The sequence below is a fragment of the Podarcis erhardii genome (assembly GCF_964252035.2).
Source record: "Podarcis erhardii genome assembly, chromosome: W".
In the NCBI taxonomy this organism is placed as follows: Eukaryota; Metazoa; Chordata; class Lepidosauria; order Squamata; family Lacertidae; genus Podarcis; species Podarcis erhardii.
Window position 1 is genome coordinate 12,093,666 of NC_138506.1, and position 19,548 is coordinate 12,113,213.

At 43.3% G+C, this 19,548-nt stretch overlaps 1 protein-coding gene across 1 annotated transcript in view; it reads left to right on the top strand.

Moving 5' to 3' along the window:
- LOC309333203 (cullin-4B-like) overlaps positions 1-18,981 on the top strand; it is a 230,131-nt gene extending 211,150 nt beyond the window's left edge. Inside the window, exons 15-21 of the mRNA XM_081846606.1 lie at positions 7,910-7,995; positions 8,539-8,646; positions 10,886-10,999; positions 11,851-11,956; positions 12,030-12,202; positions 17,566-17,718; positions 18,336-18,981. Coding sequence (XP_081702732.1) covers positions 7,910-7,995; positions 8,539-8,646; positions 10,886-10,999; positions 11,851-11,956; positions 12,030-12,202; positions 17,566-17,718; positions 18,336-18,431 — 836 coding nt within the window. The 3' untranslated portion in view covers positions 18,432-18,981. The remainder of the gene's footprint in view (positions 1-7,909; positions 7,996-8,538; positions 8,647-10,885; positions 11,000-11,850; positions 11,957-12,029; positions 12,203-17,565; positions 17,719-18,335) is intronic.
- Positions 18,982-19,548: the final 567 nt, after the last annotated feature.

Consider the following 19,548-nt stretch of genomic DNA (forward strand, 5'->3'; position numbering starts at 1 on the left):
CTTTTATTGAATATTACAAACATTGCCACAGGTGTGCTTGTGGCTGATTGGTTGATACAAACACAAAGAAACTTAATGCTGATTGGTTAACATACATACAAGGCGGGAATTACATGTGAGGGGTGGGAATTACATGTGAACATTAATCACTGGTAGATTAAAGGCTGGGAAACAAGGTTGGGACTAGACAGGCATGAAACCTCCTAACTAAAGATTAATATGGCATGAAACAATTACTAATGATTGATCATAACATGAAAGAATACAATAATCAAGTTCTATAGATGTGGTCAGCTATGCATGGAGAACAAGTCACCATGAACTTAAGGTGAACTGAGCGATGAGAGAATGTCTTGGTGTTTGGAACAGGTTCGTACAGTGTGTGCAGAAACAGAGAAAAGATTATAAGCGAGAGTTCCCAGAATGCAAGAGAAAAGAAGCAATGCTTCCCCATAATGCAACAGTTATGTGCAGAGGGAAAGCATATGTGCAGAAGGAAAACTTCCCTTTATCTCCCCCTTTCTTTTCTTTTTTGCGAGGCGTACTGGGTAAATAAGGCAAAAATATTTCGGGATTAGTGGTGTGCCAGCGAATGCCCAAAATAAGTTTGCCAGGGACGATGGGACAAAAAATACTACGAGATACGTGGTTTGCCAACGCATGCTCGAAATAAATCTGCCCATTTCTCCCCTTTGGTTTACTGTTGGTGTTGCCATTTCGCAAGATAAGCAGCAAGGATTTTATTGGGTGGCTGAGGGGGAGAGAGAAGCCGAGAGAAAAGACTTATGAGGCCAGGAATGCATTGGAGGAAGCAGCAAAACAAAATTAATATACATATAATAACAATGGCATATTGAAAAAGACTACGAAGCCAAGTGAAGTTTGGCAGCCAAGCGGTAAGCCACTGGGTGAAAGAATCCCAGAGGCCGGAGAATTCAACATCTTGTTTAATGTGGTGTGTAAGATTTTGCAAATGGGAGATTTGTTTTTGGATGGCCTTAGAATTGTCAGTGATATTAAAGCAGCACATGTTTTCCACTTGTTCGCATCCGTAATGATGGAGCATCAATAGATAATCGATAGCAGCGGTCTATAAGAGTCCATGACGCAATTCACTCTGTTCTTTATTCAAAAGGTGAAGAGCTTGTGAAGTAGAATTCAAGGCTTTTGCTGCGGAGCAAGCTAAAGAGTTAATATTCCTGCTATTTCGTACAGCCAATCCAGGAACTCCTAAAAGAGAGACAGCTAGAGAGAAATATTCAGATCTGCTAGGGAGAAAAACAAAATCGTTATAATCATTAGTCAATTGCACAGTGCGTCAATATCGAGAGCGGGACAAATGATGCTTTTTTGGTAAAATAATAGACATACCGCTTAAGCAGCAAGGTGTGCCATGGCTGATGTTTGCAGGAATGTAATTAAATGTAAAGCCTGGACACGACCAAAACCAGCCTTCAGGCAGCTCTGTGTATTTATATACATAGGAAATATTTGCATAATCAGAGCAATTAAAATTATCCTTGCCCATTTTCACACAGTTGGTTTTTGTGCAATTCACCATACGGGCACAAGTAACATTAAAGGAAGCCACGTATGGGGTCATGGAATTGGCTGCGTGGAGGAATGATGCAAAACTTTAACAGCAGCTGCCAGCTCAGAATGCTGGGCAAACTTCTGTGGAAGAATGTAGAGGCTGTGCCATTTATCATTTTGTTGCCATGCAACGACCCCCCTGGAGGGGGCTCCATTAGTAAACACAGTAAGGGCATCCAACGGGACAGGGCTACTGCACTATGCTTAAATTCACTTTCAAAAACTACATATTGAACAGCAAATAAAAGCATTTGGTTGGCTGCCAAATTTGGATTGGCTCCGGCAAGCAAGGACATGGCATGGCTCTGGTTGCCAATTTCCGCACAGGAAATCATCTGAGCCGGATCGTATTTAGGACGGTTAATGATTGACTGCAAAGCCTTCTTACAGTCGGTGTTTGCAATTTCAAAAGCCAATTTTTTCATCAGTTCATTCTGGGCGGTAGTATTATCAACCTGCCTGGTCACTGCTTCTTTCAATCTATCTATAAATTGGTGGTAGGGTTCCGAATGCTGTTGTTTAATATTAACAAAAGAGCTAATAGGGAAAGCAGAAGGCAATTCCCCAGCCCACACAGATTCCTCCTCTAAGGACAGAATTCCTTTCTGCCTAGCCAGAGAAATTGAGGTGCGCACAGCTCCTGTAGGAGAGCACGCAGGGGTTGTGGCAGGCAAAGCAGGCAAAGGAGGAAGGGGAGGGGTGGATGGGTTTGTGGGCTGAGGTGTAGGGAGGGGTTGGCAAGGCTGCAATGGAGGCAAAAGCTTGGGATAAGGAGGGGGGGGATTGTCTGCTACAGCCAGAAGGGCAGGGGCCGAAGGAGACGCCTGGTGGACCTGGGGTCCTAATTTAGCAACGGCAGCTGCACATTTCTGCCAGGTGAGCAGACAATGAATTGAAGCCCTCGGTTCTGCAAAGAGGGTCTTCCCGATCTTTTGCCAAGTCTCCACGTCGAGAGAGCCAGTCTCAGGATAGGAAGGACATTGGCAATTAATTTCACCAAGTAGTTGTTCAATTTCTTTTAAGGAAACATGAGCACCCACAACCCGTTGTCTAACTAAAGAAAACAATTCCCTAGCATGTTCTTTCTGCAATTTAGTCAAATCGCCCCCCATACTCACGAAATAGCGCGCTGAGACTTTTCCAGTCGAGTGAAGTACAGGGGCTAGGCTGCGTAAGGGATCTGGCACGTCGGGGGTCACCAGATGTAGGAATGAAAATCACGACAGACGAGTAGTGGGTGTCATGAGGCGTCTGCCGGGAAAGTCCCGGGAACTCTCTTTTATTGAATATTACAAACATTGCCACAGGTGTGCTTGTGGCTGATTGGTTGATACAAACACAAAGAAACTTAATGCTGATTGGTTAACATACATACAAGGCGGGAATTACATGTGAGGGGTGGGAATTACATGTGAACATTAATCACTGGTAGATTAAAGGCTGGGAAACGAGGTTGGGACTAGACAGGCATGAAACCTCCTAACTAAAGATTAATATGGCATGAAACAATTACTAATGATTGATCATAACATGAAAGAATACAATAATCAAGTTCTATAGATGTGGTCAGCTATGCATGGAGAACAAGTCACCATGAACTTAAGGTGAACTGAGCGATGAGAGAATGTCTTGGTGTTTGGAACAGGTTCGTACAGTGTGTGCAGAAACAGAGAAAAGATTATAAGCGAGAGTTCCCAGAATGCAAGAGAAAAGAAGCAATGCTTCCCCATAATGCAACAGTTATGTGCAGAGGGAAAGCATATGTGCAGAAGGAAAACTTCCCTTTACCTGCTTAAGTTTCTGGTACTGGTGTGCAGGAACAAATGGTGACAGAAGAGTCCTATGGAATACAGGGTGTATCTTCATTGAGGCAGGCAATTTAAGTTTGAACGATACAGGATTTACCTGCTCTACCACTTGAAATGGCCGCAGCCTTCTTGGCTCTAGCTTCCTCCACCTCCCCTTAGTTGGCAAGTCTTTAGCTGACATCCACACCTTATCCCCCACTTCGATCTCCTCCCCCTGCTGCCTATGTTCATCAGCATTCTTCTTGTACACGGCCTTAGCCGCGTCTAGTTTCTGTGAGATTTTGACCAGCTTCGGCCCATCTGAAGCTGATACAGGCTCGTCTTATCTTGAGCCCAAGCAGAGTAGTCCACACAGCAGAAGGATAAGCAGTATGTGCCACATTCTTAACTTTATTTCCACTCTATGCTGAGAGAATACAAACATGCATCTTGCCTCTGTGAGAGCAGAGAAGCAACCTGTCTCTCTAACAAAGAAACTGAGAGAACAGTGAAAAACAGGAAACCAGTGTACGTCACATTGAGTCTCCCATTTCCCGTGGGAACCCAACAGTAACTTGAACTGTGGAATGCAAAACAATGTCTTGTGACTGCAGTTGCTGCTCAGTGAGGGAAATAGAAACCAACAGTTTCTCCCTCAGCAGTTCCTGTAGAGCCTGCATTTCCTCCATGAACTGCTCCACTGCTGGCACCGACAAGTTGCTTCATGGCTCTGGAAATGCTCTTGGGTGTCTTCCGTGGTTTGCCATAAATGGAGTCTGCTGGGCAGACGTATTTACTGCATTACTGTACTCAAACTCTGCCAGTCCCAACTTGTCTACCCAGTCTTCTTGCTGATATTTCACAAAGCAACAAAGGTATTGTTGCAATGTAGCGCTGGTTCTCTCTGACTCGCCATTGGTTTGTGGGTGCCTAGCCGAGGTCAAGCACACCTCTACGTCCAAAAGCTGCATTAACTTCCTCCAAAACTGCGAGGTAAATTGTGCCCCCTTTTCCAAAATCACTCTCAACGGCAACCTGTGCAGCTTAAACACATGTTTTGCAAACATCTGCGCTGTTTCTTGGGCTGATAGCAGCTTCTGGCACAGCATGAAGTGCGCCATTTTAGTAAATTTTAGCGACTTTATCTGCAAAAAATTTTGCAAAAGCATTGCAGGAGATCCTGGGTTCCCTACCTGGCCCGATGACGAAGGTGGTTCCATTAGACTGTGAACCACCTGAAAGAGTCCCCTGCTGCTGTTTTCTGCAGATTCAATAGAGGCGATGAAGAAAGTCTTCTTCGTCGTTGCCATTGCCACTTGGTAGGCTCAACATTGAGCTCTAACCTGTGTCCGGTCCGATTCAGAATGAGTTTTCCGCCACCGGTGCTCTAGCCATCTCAACGATTGTTTCATTGCCCTCAGCTCCGGGGGAAATAACAGGGCTCTCTGGGCTCCATGCAATTGGAGAGGGCGCTTCGGAACCAGACAGTCAATAGCCCTGGTTAACTCTGCATTCCAGCGGGTCACCAGGGAATTAGCTGAAAGACCATCAACACGGGATAAAACATCCCCTCCTAGTTAGCTTACACTCTTACAGAGACTGAATGCACTGAATGAGTGCATTCAAGTCCTACCTGTGTAGACATTCCCAATTAGAGACTTAATATAGGTGTGAGGGGCCCCTGTAACTAACGCCTCCCTGCTTGCTTCCCCCTCTTTTGCGAGGGGCTTCAGCTGCCTCATTGTCCAGGCAGCAGCTCCATTCAATGGCCACAAGGTGCCTCTGGGGTGGGGTGGGACAAGGTGGGGAGGAAGGAGGGAAGTAGCAGGGCAGCCGCCAATGCCAATGTGGCCTCCACCCCAGCTGCCCAGTCCACCAGGACACTTTACCTGCCCTGGGTGCCAGCAACACATGGTATGCCCCTGTTTGGATCCCAGGCTTAGGCTGGTAAACTATCCACTGTTTTGAGTTTTACCTCCTCAAACTTAGCCTTTCAGAATACCATGGTTCTGTAATGGCCCTTTTAGATTTCCTAGGTTGTACTGACATAAAGACAATAAATTTGTGTGGCAGTTAGCAAACTTATCGTCACATGAGCTTTCATAGGCTACAACTTACTTCACTGGATGCATGAAGTGGCTTAGAAATATATCTGTATTTACTTCATCTAAAGCAGTGTTTCCCAAAGTGGTCAATACCTCCCCTGGGGGGCACTGGAACGATTCAGGATGGGCGGTAGTAGCCTCAGGTGCAATTGGGGTGTGTGGAATAAAAATAAGGGGGCAGTGGAAGCATAAGGAAAGAAGAGAAGAAAAAAATGGAAAAACCGTTTGTACATGTTTCCTTTGTTGTGTAATGACGCTTACCGCCAGGTCAGGCACTGTTGTGGGACAGTGTCAACTCCTCCCCTGTACAATACTATAGCATTTCCTGTTGGGAAACTGTGTACATGCAGCTACTCACACAGAGTCAATTAAGGTTTGGCAGACAGCCAGAAGGCAATCTGAAGGAGTAAGTCTGCCTGGTAATAACAGAGACATGGAGACCGCTCCCTGATTGGTCAAGCTCTCTCAAGGGAGTGATAATTAATGGCCTACTAACTGTTAGTTCAGAGTTTGGAGTTGAGTGGTTCAGTGTGTCAGTGAGTGTAGGAGTTGTCAGTCGTGTCAGAGAGAGCTAGCAAAAGATCCGTGTTCTGTTCCTGTAAATAGTCCACTGTATATAATAAACACCTAACTACAAGTTCCTGGTTCCTGCTTCGTCTATCCTGTCTGCAGCCAAGTTGCCAATTGCTTCCGTGGATTCTGCGTGTACTCTGCTAGGTCTGGCTAAGGTCCTGCAACTAGTCAGAAAGTTGCGAAACACCAAATAGGTTTTGCCAACATTTCCTTCATCATATTTAGTGGAATGTGGGTTCAGTGCAGTCACAAATCTGTTAACTGAAAACAGAACCTGCCCCCAAATAGCTAATTGTGGTGATTTAAGAAACCTGCTGACAAAAATAGAGCCAAACGTTAATAAATTGATAGCAGCACACCAGGTTCATTCTTCTCATTAGAATTATTTTTGATATTATTTATAATTTTTATTTTAAAATTATCCTTCTTTACTAGGTTGTAGGATGTAGGTAGAAATATAGATACATAAAAGAATGCAAATTTGTCACTGCATCTTTCTTTTTGTTCGCTTAAAGAAGGCAGATTTTCAGGTGGGCGCTGAGTAATTTTTTTCCTGAAAATGGGGCAGTAGGCCAAATAAGTTTGGGAACCTCTGATCTAAAGTAAGCAATAAACTGCAAGTGCCATAACACAATAAACTACAAGAGCCATAACAAAATCAGTGTGTGAATATTTTAATGCAGTGCAGGCCACTTTTTAAACATGCATAGCTTGCATGTAGCTACTTTTTTGGGAGTTGAACTGGATAGATAGCAATTTAAGAATTTGGCCCACATTCTTTTTAAAAGAGTCTTCAGTATAAATGAAGAGCAACTGGTTTGCCAAGGTGCTGCCACCAATTGCATAGGAAGGGGGGGGTGGCCACCCCGGGTGTCATCACTGAGGGGGGTGACAAAAATGGCAAAAGTATGTGTTTTTAAAATAAAAAAAATTGGGGGGGGGGCTCACAACACTTTTTTGAAAAAAATTATTTAAAACGAGTTTAATAACTTCGTCTGACAATTAATTAACCTCAACAAGTCAACATAATACGTATTGAAACTTTTTAGTTTAGTCAACAAATGCAACGAAACGCGGCTGAACTTGATGTTGTATAGTGGAGAGCATATGGATGAGGAAGGGGAGTGGGTGTTTCTTTCTACCGATTTGCCGCAGTCTGTCTCTACAGTTTATACTTGAGCGAGACGTAAACAACCAGTAACTCATCATCACCCAACCTGCAACCACTCCTATCCGCTGCCATGCAGTCACCCCACGTTATTCTGTTGAATTAGTTGTGCATCATTACTGAAGCTTATAAGTGCCGTGCTGAATTTATTTTTGTTACATTTTTTAGTTCCTTGATTCATTGTGATCATCATACGTTAAGCCAAATCTGCAAAATTAAGTAAAAAATTTCATTCATAAGAAATTCCCATTGCGAAAAAAAGTTTTTAAGTGCTTATGCTCACAGTGTTAAGTAAATAAACCAGAAAATAATACTTGCGACTGTATCTTATTTTTCCTTCTTTTAATAATTTCAATGGGGGGGGGGGGATGACAAGAAATATTTCTCACTGGGTACCATCTGACCTTGCTACGCCACTGGCTACCACAGAGTTTGCCTTCCAGCAGCAGCATCACTGCTGCTTTACCAGAACAGGGCAGCAAGGGCACACCAACAGAACCAATTTGCAACAGCTGCCCACCAAGCCAGCCACTCCTGAGCAGAATTGCAATACTGTTGTAATCTTTACCTTTATCTGAAACAGGAAATACCTCTCTGCTATCTGGTTATTGATGCACTTTAAATCTTTTGTTGACAATGACAAAATATCTAACTGCAATTTCAATACAACTATCATTTTACAGAATGTGGAGCTGCTTTCACAAGCAAACTTGAAGGGATGTTTAAAGACATGGAGCTTTCTAAAGACATCATGATACAGTTTAAGCAGGTATGGGTATAAAACCTGGCATCAATATTTCTTTCTGGGTGTATTTTGGCTTCTGGGTTATCCTTTAATTGGATTAAGTTTTGGGTATTTTGGCAAAATAAATTAAGCATGTGCAGTTACATCTGAAAAGGACATTGCAAATATTCCATTTTCCTTCTTCCTCACAACAGGGCTAGCTACCCCTCATGTTAGTTCCATCAATGTGCTTTGCTTTCTGTATGCCAAATTGGTAATGCTCTTATAGCTCTTTGTTATTGGGTGGAATGGTGGAGCACTAGATAAGGAAATCTGGCTGGAGAAACCTGGGTTTGAATTTCCCCAAACTCAGAAACTCACAGGGTGACCTTGGCCCAGTTTCCACCTCTCAGCTAATCTAAGGGTGGTTGTAAGGATTAAAGGTGGGGATTTGATTTATGCTACCCTAAGCTCCTTGGAGGGAGGACAGAATCCAAATACTGATTTAATGTGAGGTGTGCAGTTAACAGTGCCTTTAACTTGTTTGTAGTTTCATATGGTTATTCTGTCACTTTGATTCTGCTGTAGTATATGCAAAATCAGAATGTACCTGGTAACATTGAACTCACAGTGAATATCTTGACTATGGGCTATTGGCCAACCTACGTGCCTATGGAGGTCCACCTGCCATCAGAGGTAAGATAGCTGGACAACACATCCAAAATGGAATAACTTTTTATTACTCTTGTTTGATACTGATGACCAGAGGTTTTCAACCTTTTTGAGTCCATGGCTCCCTTAACCATTCGAGGTTACCATCCACACACTTTTAGGTAAAACCTCTTTAAACTGTTTAGCAGAGCAATCTTAATCTTCCCAGAAGCAGTGGACAATAACAGAAGTTGTTTTAAAGATGACTCACAAACTCTGTGGAAACATTACGGTAGCAAATATATTTTCGACTGTTAAAATAAACTGCAATTAACAGCACACTTTCAAACAAATGCTCTCTTATCTCCCACACGTCGTAAATTACAGGAACAGTCCTTCATCAGATTTTACAGGCAGGTGCTGTGGTCTAAAGCACTGAGCCTAGGGCTTACCGATCAGAAGGTCGGTGGTTCGAATCCCCACAATGGGGTGAGCTCCTGTTGCTCGGTCCCTGCTCCTGCCAACCTAGCAGTTCGAAAGCACGTCAAAGTGCAAGTAGATAAATAGGTAAGGTAAACGGCGGGAAGGTAAACGGCGTTTCTGTGCGCTGCTCTGGTTCGCCAGAAGCGGCTTAGTCATGCTGGCCACATGACCCGGAAGCTGTACGCTGGCTCCCTCGGCCAATAAAGCAAGATGAGCGCTGCAACCTCAGAGTCATCTGCGATGGGACCTAACAGTCAGGGGTCCCTTTACCTTTACCTTTACTCTTCTGTCAGACATCTGCCATCAGGCATCTGCAAAAACGAAGCGGTGTGGTTTTCTTCATATTGGCACTTCCAGCTGATGCTAATTAAGCTCAGAGTGCCACTCCCATATATAAAGGAAACCTGGAACATTTTAGAAACTGTCTACTTGTTTCTGCCAGAATGATTCCCTAACACTGCATACTTCCTGCGGCACCCCTGTGGGGCTCAGGAGCCCAGTTATGTCGCCCCTTGCCTGCAGAGTGAACAACCTCTCACCCTTTTCCCAACACCCTCCCTTGTGGAGTGTTCACTCAGCCTCCTCTCCTCTCCCTTCTCCTTGGGAGTCGTCTGGGCAGCCACTGCTTCTGCCCCTGGTCTTTGAGCCGCCCCCCCCCCCAAGAGAGGTGCTTCCTCACACTGCCACAGGGGCTTGGGAAGAGGATGCTCCCAGCCTTAGTAGCCCAACAGAGACTGGCCAAAGATGAACTTGAGGACAGCGCCTTACCTTGGGTGGCAGCAGTGGGTGCTGCTGGGCCTGCATGGTGGAAAGGCTCCCCTTCAGCACTGGGCACTCCGCTCCCTGGTAGGCCTTGCACACAGCAAGTACAAGAAAGGCTAGCATGGTGCCTGCCTACCTGCCCGGCCTCACACTTGTCTGTCCATTCCCAACAGCAGGGGCTGGTGGACTGGCTGGCTGGGCTCCCTCACCCACTTGCTTGTTTATTCCAAGGTTGCCTCAGCTTCTGGCAACCAACATCCCCTGGTCAGCCCCAGAGGCACCAATTGCTTGTAGCCAGGGCTACTGCAACAAACAACTGTGCAAGCATTTCGGAGGCAAAGACACGAGAGGTCATCAGAGGAGACAGGGGAAGAAAGAGGGAGAGAGGCCAGTGTTGCCCGTTGCATGCACCCTTGACCATCATTTAAGGCACCCCAGGGTGCCACGGCACGCTGGTTGAAAACCACTGCTATATACTACTTATTAAAATTAAAACTTCTTTATCTAATAATTGGAAAACTTAGGCAAATTGCCAAGAAACCTCTGGCATCAGCCTTTGGGTTTGATATTTGGGGAGAATTACTTAAGTTAAATAGTTTAAGTAAGTAATTTGTGGGCCTCTCCCTTTGTAGTTGCAACACTATACAAAAAGATTAAAACTTATTGTACTTTTAAAAAAATGGTTAAAAGAACAATTTAGGATAAAGGTGACTTTTTAAAATAAAGTCAGGTTGCTCACTGGGACAAGACGGTTTGATCATCTCACACCAATCCTGGCCTGACTGCACTGGCTTCCAAATAGCTTCCGGACCCAATTCAAAGTGCTGATTTTGACCTATAAAGCCTTTAATGGCTCAGTATAGATAAGACTGTACTAGTTGATTATTTTTACTTGCCATACGTCAGGAAACTTCCTGACATGTCCTGGTTTTCAGGTGTAAAAATGGCACATGGGGAAATTTTGCCGAACAAAATTCAGCAAACCTTTTTTGAAATATGGCAACCCTGTACTTGAAGCTCATATCTCTCTTCTCTTTAGATGATAAAACTGCAGGAGATATTCAAGACATTTTATCTAGGAAAGCACAGTGGCAGGAAACTACAGTGGCAATCAGCATTAGGACACTGCGTACTCAAAGCAGAATTTAAAGAGGTACTGTTTGCTTTCTGGTATACTGTTAATCACTTGTTGAAGCCATTTAGTAGATGTGGAATGTAGCAGGGATTTTTAAGTGGTCATTCCCATTTTAAAATATTGGTCTCTAGGTTTTGTTCAGCTTTTGTGAATTGTTCTTACTTTATTTCATTTCATTTGATTTTGTTTCTTCATCAGTTTTGCCACCAACATCCTGTGCTATCATTTGCATGAAACATCCATCCTTTCACGAAACTTTCATCCTTTCATGAACCATCCACCCCAAGAACAATACTTTCCATGTTCCATCAAAATTATCCAATTTCAGGTGTAAATAGGGGCCCATTTGTATTGGCTTACATAAATATATTTGCAAAAAATATTCCTTTTTGCTGGGTGACCATGGACTTGTATTTACATCCAAGTTGTATAAGGCTTTAAAACAGCACTTTGAATTGGTCTTGGAAATAGGGAAACACCAGAAAGATCTGTTTATCACCTTGTAAACAGATTGGCTAGAGAATCAGGGAAACTGTCCTAACAAGGGTTTGCTCAATGTAGATTTAACCGTGGTTAAATTCATGGCCAATGCTAAACTGTGGTTGAAGTGTTTCAGATATAGTTCTTAACTGTAGTTTAAAAAGGCAAACATGATTACACATAGTGTCTTCCTAAGGTATAAGCACTCTGCTATAAAGATAACACAGTTATCATATGGATATTATTTCCTTTTATATGGAATGAATGTTAAATAACTGCAAAGTGTAGGACCTCCCTGTGCATGGATCTAGAACTATTGTTAAACAAATTATTTACATTTTATAAGTAAATGCAGAAGTGTTTTTATCACTTTTTTTTGTTCCTGACAGGGCAAAAAAGAGCTACAGGTCTCATTGTTCCAGACTTTAGTGCTGCTTATGTTTAACGAAGGTGAAGAATTCAGTTTAGAGGAGATAAAACAAGCTACTGGAATAGGTCCGTATTGGATGTTCCTTGTGGCTTCTGAGTGCTAGTGGCTAAAAAACTAAACCATCTCTTTCTGTTTTAGAGGATGGAGACCTTCGACGAACCCTCCAGTCATTAGCCTGCGGCAAGGCCAGAGTGCTAACAAAAAGCCCCAGAGGCAAAGATGTGGAAGATGGCGACAAATTTATTTGCAATGATGACTTCAGACATAAGCTATTCAGGATAAAAATCAATCAGATCCAGATGAAAGAAACGGTCTCTGGTTCTTTTTTCCCTTCAGATTACTGTCGTATATTTTCTGGGTGCCTAGTGCCCTGAATCACCCAGAAGCAATTCAGTGGCAATTATTTTGGCTCCAGTTTTCAATTTATACCTCTTGAGTCATCCTGAGCCATTTTATATGCCAGGGGCATGGGTTACAAAAACCTCTCTTCCTGAGATTGGGACATCAAGACACTTGTACTTGTCTCATTATAAGAAATGTGAGCTGTTTTGTACATTAAATTAGATTTTTATTTCCCTAGCTTTTGGTTAAGTATCTATTTACATTGAATGCTTAGTGGTTCAGGTTTTTATGGCTAGGAGTTGCATGCTGGGTGACTTGTTAGCTGTAGCTTATTGTTGTCAATCAATCAATCTTTATTACAGTCCAGAGACCCAACAAATCATTACAAAGCAATACACAATTCAGACAGCCTACCTCCAGGTTAAACAAGCATTTTGTTCAGACTTAAAGTTAGGGATCATTGGTTCTTGCAACCACCGATAAAAACTTTGCCACTGCTAATGTTCTAGCGTATGTCCGGTCTTCCAATAGGAACCTGACATAGTGAGCGTCTGATTTTCCCGGGAAAGGTACCAGCAAGGGTAATATCAATTCAGCCCTGGATTGCTTGTATTCCGCACAGTGCAGCAAAATATGTTTTATAGAACTGATGTCTTGGGCACATGAGCAAAGTCTGTCCTGGTAGGGAACTCCTCTCAACCTGCCATCCAACACTGCAGAAGGAAAAACGTTTAGTCTGGCTTTGGTGAATAACCTTCGGTAATTTGGTACTGTCAGGTTTTGAATGTAAGGTGTTAACTTAAAGACATGCCCATAGTGTACTCCTACTGCCAGCGGACTACAGACTGTGAGTGATCGAGATCGCAAGTCACTGTGTGCATTATCCCATAATCTTTGCTTTAACGTCTTTAGGGTGCCTTCATAACCCAGGTAATAGAGTTGGGGGGGGGGGTGACAGACTAATAGAGGTGACTTTTCTAGCCATGGTTTTCTGTCAATTGCTGACAAACTCCTCATTGGTCAGGTGTTGATACAAACCCTTCCCTAGATCAAAAACTGCAATCCTGAGCCAATGTTTTAGGGCAGCCCACCATGCTTTAGTTAAAATTGGGCATTCACCAGCTTCTAACATAAGTATGGAGTTGGGGACACAGTTGAGTACCTGCAGTAGAGATTGTAGAAATTTTACCTGAAAGCCGTCTAGCTTAGGCACGTCCCCATTATGCCAGACATTTGCTGCGTACAGGAGTTGGGAAACGGGTTTTGCGTTGAAAACCCTTAAGGATGCTGGAACACATTTGCCGCCCTTTGTGAAAAAGAATCTGAGTATGGCTAGCTTTGTGATCTCTGCCTTTTGAAGGGAGGTTTGCCAATGGTGCTTCCAGGATCCTGTATGATGGAATGTGAGCCCTAGATAACTGAAGTATTTAATCTGTTCAAGGGTATGGCCATCCAGCACCCATTTAAACTGGGAGAAGCTGCTTTTGAATACTTTTTTTTATTTTTCATAATTTTTGTAATATCTCCTTGTACTTCCATTTTCTTCCTGTTGCCAAGCAGTCTTTTGGAAGATAGGGAAGAGGATGGAAATCGTTTTTTGTTGCAAATGTTTAAATTAGAGCTTACTCTGAGCCAGGTCTTAGACTCTGAACATATTTTTAGTTGTTCTTGGTGTTGTGATATTATTATTATTATTATTATTATTATTATTATTATTATTAATACCCTGCCCATCTGGCTGGGTTTCCCCACCCACTCTGGGCAGCTCCCAATCAAATATTATAAACACATTACAGCATTAAACATAAAAATTTCCCTAAACAAGGCTGCCTTCAGATATCTTTTGAAAGTAGGATAGTTGCTTATTTCCTTGACATCTGATGGGAGGGCATTCCACAGGGCAGGTGCCACTACCAAGAAGGCCCTCTGCCTGGTTCCCTGTAACCTCACTTCTCACAGTGAGGGAACCACCAGAAGGCCCTTGGCACTGGATCTCAGTGTCCAAGCTGAACGATGGGGGTGGAGACGCTCCTTCAGGTATACTGGGCTGAGGCCGTTTAGGGCTTTAAAGGTCAGCATCGGCACTTTGAATTGTGCTCGGAAATGTACTGGGATCCAATGCAGGTCTCTCAGGAATGGTGTTATATGGTCCCGGCGGCCACACCCAGTCACCAGTCTAGCTGCAGCATTCTGGATTAATTACAGTTTCCAAGTCACCTTCAAAGGTAGCCCCATGTAGAGCGCATTGCAGTAGTCCAAGCAGGAGATAACTAGAGCAGGCACCTCTCTGGCGAGACAGTCTGTGGACAGGTAGGGTCTCAGCCTGCATACCAGATGGAGCTGGTAGACAATTGCCCTGGACACAGAATTGACCTGCACCTCCATGGACAGCTGTGAGTCCAAAATGACTCCCAGGCTGTGTACCTGATCTTTCAGGGGCACAATCACCCCATTCAGGACCAGGGACTCCCCCACACCCACCCGCCCCCTGTCCCCCCAAAACAGTACTTCTTTCTTTTCAGGATTCATCCTCAATCTGTTAGTCGCTATCCATCCTCCAACCGCCTCCAGGCACTCACACAGAACCTTCACCGCCTTCACTGGTTCTGATCTGAAAGAGAGGTAGAGCTGGGTATCATCTGTGTACTGATGAACACCCAGCCCAAACCCCCTGATGATCTCTCCCCGCAGCTTCATATAGATATTAAAAAGCATGGGGGAGAGGATGGAACCCTGAGGCACCCCACAAGTGAGAGCCCAGGGGTCTGATCACTCATCCCGCAACACCACTTTCTGGACACGGCCCAGGAGAAAGGAGCAGAACCACTGCTCCCAGCTCCCAGCCCCTCTAGATGGTCCAGAAGGATGTTATGGTCGATGGTATCAAAGGCTGTTGAGAGATCCAGCAGAACTAGGAAACAGCTTTCAACTTTGTCCCTAGCCCACAGGAGATCCTCAACCAGAGTGACCCAGGCAGCTTCAGTCCCATGATGAGGCCTGAATTCCGACTGCAAGGGATCCAAATGGTCCGCATCCTCCAGGCATGCTTGGAGTTGTTTAGCAACCACCCACTCAATCACCTTGCCCAAGAATGGAAGATTTGAGACTGGGCAATAGTTGGCCATATTGGCCGGGCCAAAAGATGTTTTTTTAAGAAGTGGTTTAATGGCCACCTCTTTCAGCGGGTCTGGGAAGGCTCCCTCGCAGAGGGAAGCATTCACCACCCCGCAGAGCCCATCGCCCAGCCCTTCCCGGCTTGCTTTTATGAGCCAGGATGGGCAAGGATCAAGAAGACAGGTGGTTGGTTTCACTCGTCCAAGCAGCCTGTCCACATCCTTGGAGGTAACAGATTGGAATTGTTCCCATATAATATGACTAGACAGGACTCCAGCACTCTCCCACCTCGGCCCTGCTTCCACGGTGGAGTCTGCCTCCTTCCGAATCTGAACGACTTTATCTGCAAAAAACTTTGCAAAAGCATTGCAGGAGATCCTGGGTTCCCTACCTGGCCTGATGACGAAGGTGGTTCTGATAGATTGTGAACCACCTGAAAGAGTCTCCTGCTGCTGTTTTCTGCAGATGCAATAGAGGAGGTGAAGAAGGTCCTATTCGCCGTCACCATAACCACTTGGTAGGCTCAGTGTTGAGCTCTAACCTGTGTCCGGTCTGATTCAGAATGAGTTTTCCGCCACCGGTACTCTAGCCGTCTGAATGATTGTTTTATTGCCCTCAGCTCTGGGGGAAACAACAGGGCTGTCCGGGCTCCATGCAATCGGAGAGGGCGCTTCGGAACCAGACAGTCAATAGCCCTGGTTAACTCTGCATTCCAGCAGGTCACCAGGAAATCAGCTGAAAGGCCATCAACATGGGATAAAACATCCCCTACCACTCTCTGGAAGCGATTTGGATCCATTAAGTGGCGGGGGCGGAACATCCGAATAGGTTCCACCTCCCTGCAGAGGGGAAGAGTCTCTGAGATGTCCAGTTGCACCAGGAAGTGATTCGACCTTACACATTGTAAAATGTGTAGCCTTCCCATTGTCCCCAAAATGACTTTCTTTTATGGAAATCTTTTTTAATCTTGCTTTTAAATAAAATTTCTTTTCAAGACAGCTTACAATTAAACAGTACAGCATTAAAAAGGTATAAAGGTCATAAAACTGTAAAACACCTTTTGAATCAATGTAATGGTAAATCACCAAGTTGGATGGCTTTAAAGGGGGATTAGAAAATTTATGGAGGCTAAGGTTGCCAGTGGCTACTGTCAATGGCATGAGAACTATGTACTACTTCCAGTAGCATAGGCAGTATGCCTCTGAATACCAGGCTCTGAATGGTAGAGGGCTGTTGTGCTCATGTCCTGCTTTGGGCTTCCCAGAGGCATCCAGTTTGCCACTGTGAGATCACATTGCTGGACTAGCTGGCTTACTTGGCTAAGAACAATCAACTACAAAAAGCATCCATTAAATAAAATATGGCATCCTATTGAAAAGACCTGGACAAACTAAAACTTTTTCACCTGGTTCTTAAAACTCATGAGAATAGGCACAGTCATGGAAAGGGTATTTTAAAGCATGGTTTCCCAAACTTGACACTCCAGCTGTTTTTGGACTACAGTTTCCATCATCCCTGACCACTGGTCCTGCTAGCTAGGGATGATGTGAGTTGGAGTCCAACAACAGCTGGAGACCCAAGTTTGGGAAACCCTACTCTAAAGCCAGTGTGCTCCTACTCAGAGAGCCTAATCCTCAGGCATTGCCTGCCTGACCTCAGTAGGTGGGGACACCAAAAGACAGTCCTCTTAAGATGACCTTGATGAACAGACATGGCTTGTTTGTAAGTAGGTGTCTTAGGATACAAGACTGTGACCTTAAGCAGCATAATTGCCTCTGGCTCTGTACATTTATTTCAAAAGTTTGCATAGTGAAATGGTGAGGTGGATGGAGTCTAAAGGATGCTTTCCCCCTTTACAATGATGACAAGCAAGGACTCTCATATGTGGTTTTAAGGGGAGGGCCTTACTTATCAGAAGTAGTACCCCAAGAACACCAATACCATTTCATCCACTCAACCCAAATTAACTACATTACATGGACATAGCCACGGGGGGGCATCTCCCCCCAGATCAAGTAAAACAATATAAATACTTAGCTAACTGACCAATCACGTCAGTTCAGCCCCCCCAACAGAAGTCCTGCCCACCCCCAACAAAAATCCTGTCCACGCCCACACTACACTACTGATTGAAATTAATCCATTCACTTGAGGGATGGCAAAGACAGGCTTTTTCAATTTCTGATATACTTTCTTTTCCAAATTTCTGCTCCTGCAGGTAGAAGAACAAGCAAGCACTACAGAGAGGGTATTTCAGGATCGGCAATACCAAATTGATGCCGCAATTGTGAGAATCATGAAAATGCGCAAGACTTTGAGCCACAGTCTTCTTGTGTCTGAAGTATACAACCAACTGAAATTCCCAGTAAAGGTGTGGTATGGATGTTCTTCCTTTACTTGTTGGCAGTAATTTATTCCTACAATACTTTTATTGTGACAGTACTTTCAAGTGAAAAATTGTTTTGTTTTTGAGAATGTCCGATGAGGCAACTTCAAAAGATTTAGTCAGCCAATGATAAAGAATTCCAGTACAGAATAAATTAGGATGGCTGTCATTTTAAGCACTCAAAACATGTACCTGTATGCTGTGTGTTGTCAGAATTTGCCCTCCAGGATAGGAATACTTCGTGGACATAGCGGAGTGCATATCCAAAGAAGCTACTTGTGATGTAAATAGAATGGAGTTGTGAATCTTAGGAATCATAGAATTGGGAGGTACCCTGAGGATCATCTAGTCCAACCCCCTGCAGTGCAGGAATATGCAACTGCCTCATAGGGGGATTGAACCTGCAACTTTGGTGTTATGAGCACCACACTCTAAACAACTGAATGATCCCCTTAACCCCTTTCTGTTTACAAACCGTGACACCCACTTGAAGGAATTGGGTTGAGCCTGATATCAAGTAAAAGCTGAATGATCATTATATACATATTTTAATGCAAAAAATATTCAAAAATCATTACTGACTTCCTGAATTGCTTTCACAGCCCACTGACCTTAAGAAGAGAATAGAGTCGCTAATTGACAGGGACTACATGGAAAGAGACAAGGAGAATCCAAACCAGTACAACTATATTGCATAAATATACAATGTGTCTTTTTCTTTCTTTTCTGCACACTTGATGTTCTACTTGGCCTGTTGATCCCATTAAACCTTTTCTATTAGCAGTGATGGAAATGAAAGCAACGTAACCGGGGGAGGAGGGTACATAGTAGAGTGGACTTTCTCAGTGGATTTAACATGCCCATTTTAAGAATAGAAATTACATTTTAAGAATAATGCTGCTGAACTCTTTGCATGATGTTTGGTATGATGTGCAGAAAACTGTAAGGAAGTATCTGGTCTTTGTGATACCATTAGGCACTTGGTTTAAAGCAGCCCTTCTTTAGTATATGATGATTGTCCCTTTTCCATCTTGAAACAATGTAAGGGTAAAATATAAACTTTTTCCTTTTCTTAAAGTAGTCTTTAAAAATGCATAAACTGCATGCACATTTAACTGCTGTATAAAAATGTTGGATGTGTTTTCACACATTAGTTTGAATAATAAACATCAGCTTCATGCTCATCTGAGATATATATAATTTTCAGTTTTTACAAATCCAATATTATAATAAACATATTTTTACTTCCCCCCTTTTGCGGTTTCTTTTTCCCCCTAGTTTATAACACTGCATTTTCTTCATTAATCCAATTATTAATTACTCCTTGGTTTCCTTTTAAGTTTCATTTTAACTGTTTGATTTAAGTTAATCCTGCTAATGAACTTAACATTTCATTTTTAAAAATATTTTTTTAATTTAATTTTCAAAAGTATAAACATACCAGAAAAAAACATTTCAAAATCCAAATATCGAGATTACTCTGAATCTCCTGACTTCCCCCCATCCCTTCCCTGGGTCCTAATGTTAATATTTACAACTGCATATCAATACTTATCCAAGTTTTTATCCTTGTAAATTATCCATAGTTTCCATTACTTTAAAAGTGTGGTTATATAATAATAATAATAATTTCTTATTTATACCCCACACATAGAATCCTGCTAATGTTTTTAGCTGCTTGCAGTGGTCTGATGCATAACTTATAATTTTTTCCCATTCTTTTTTAAAGTTCTTGTCGTCTTGACTTCTGAGTTTCCCAGTTAATTTTGCCATTGTTGCATAGTCCATCAACTTGGTTTGCCATTCTTCTCTGGT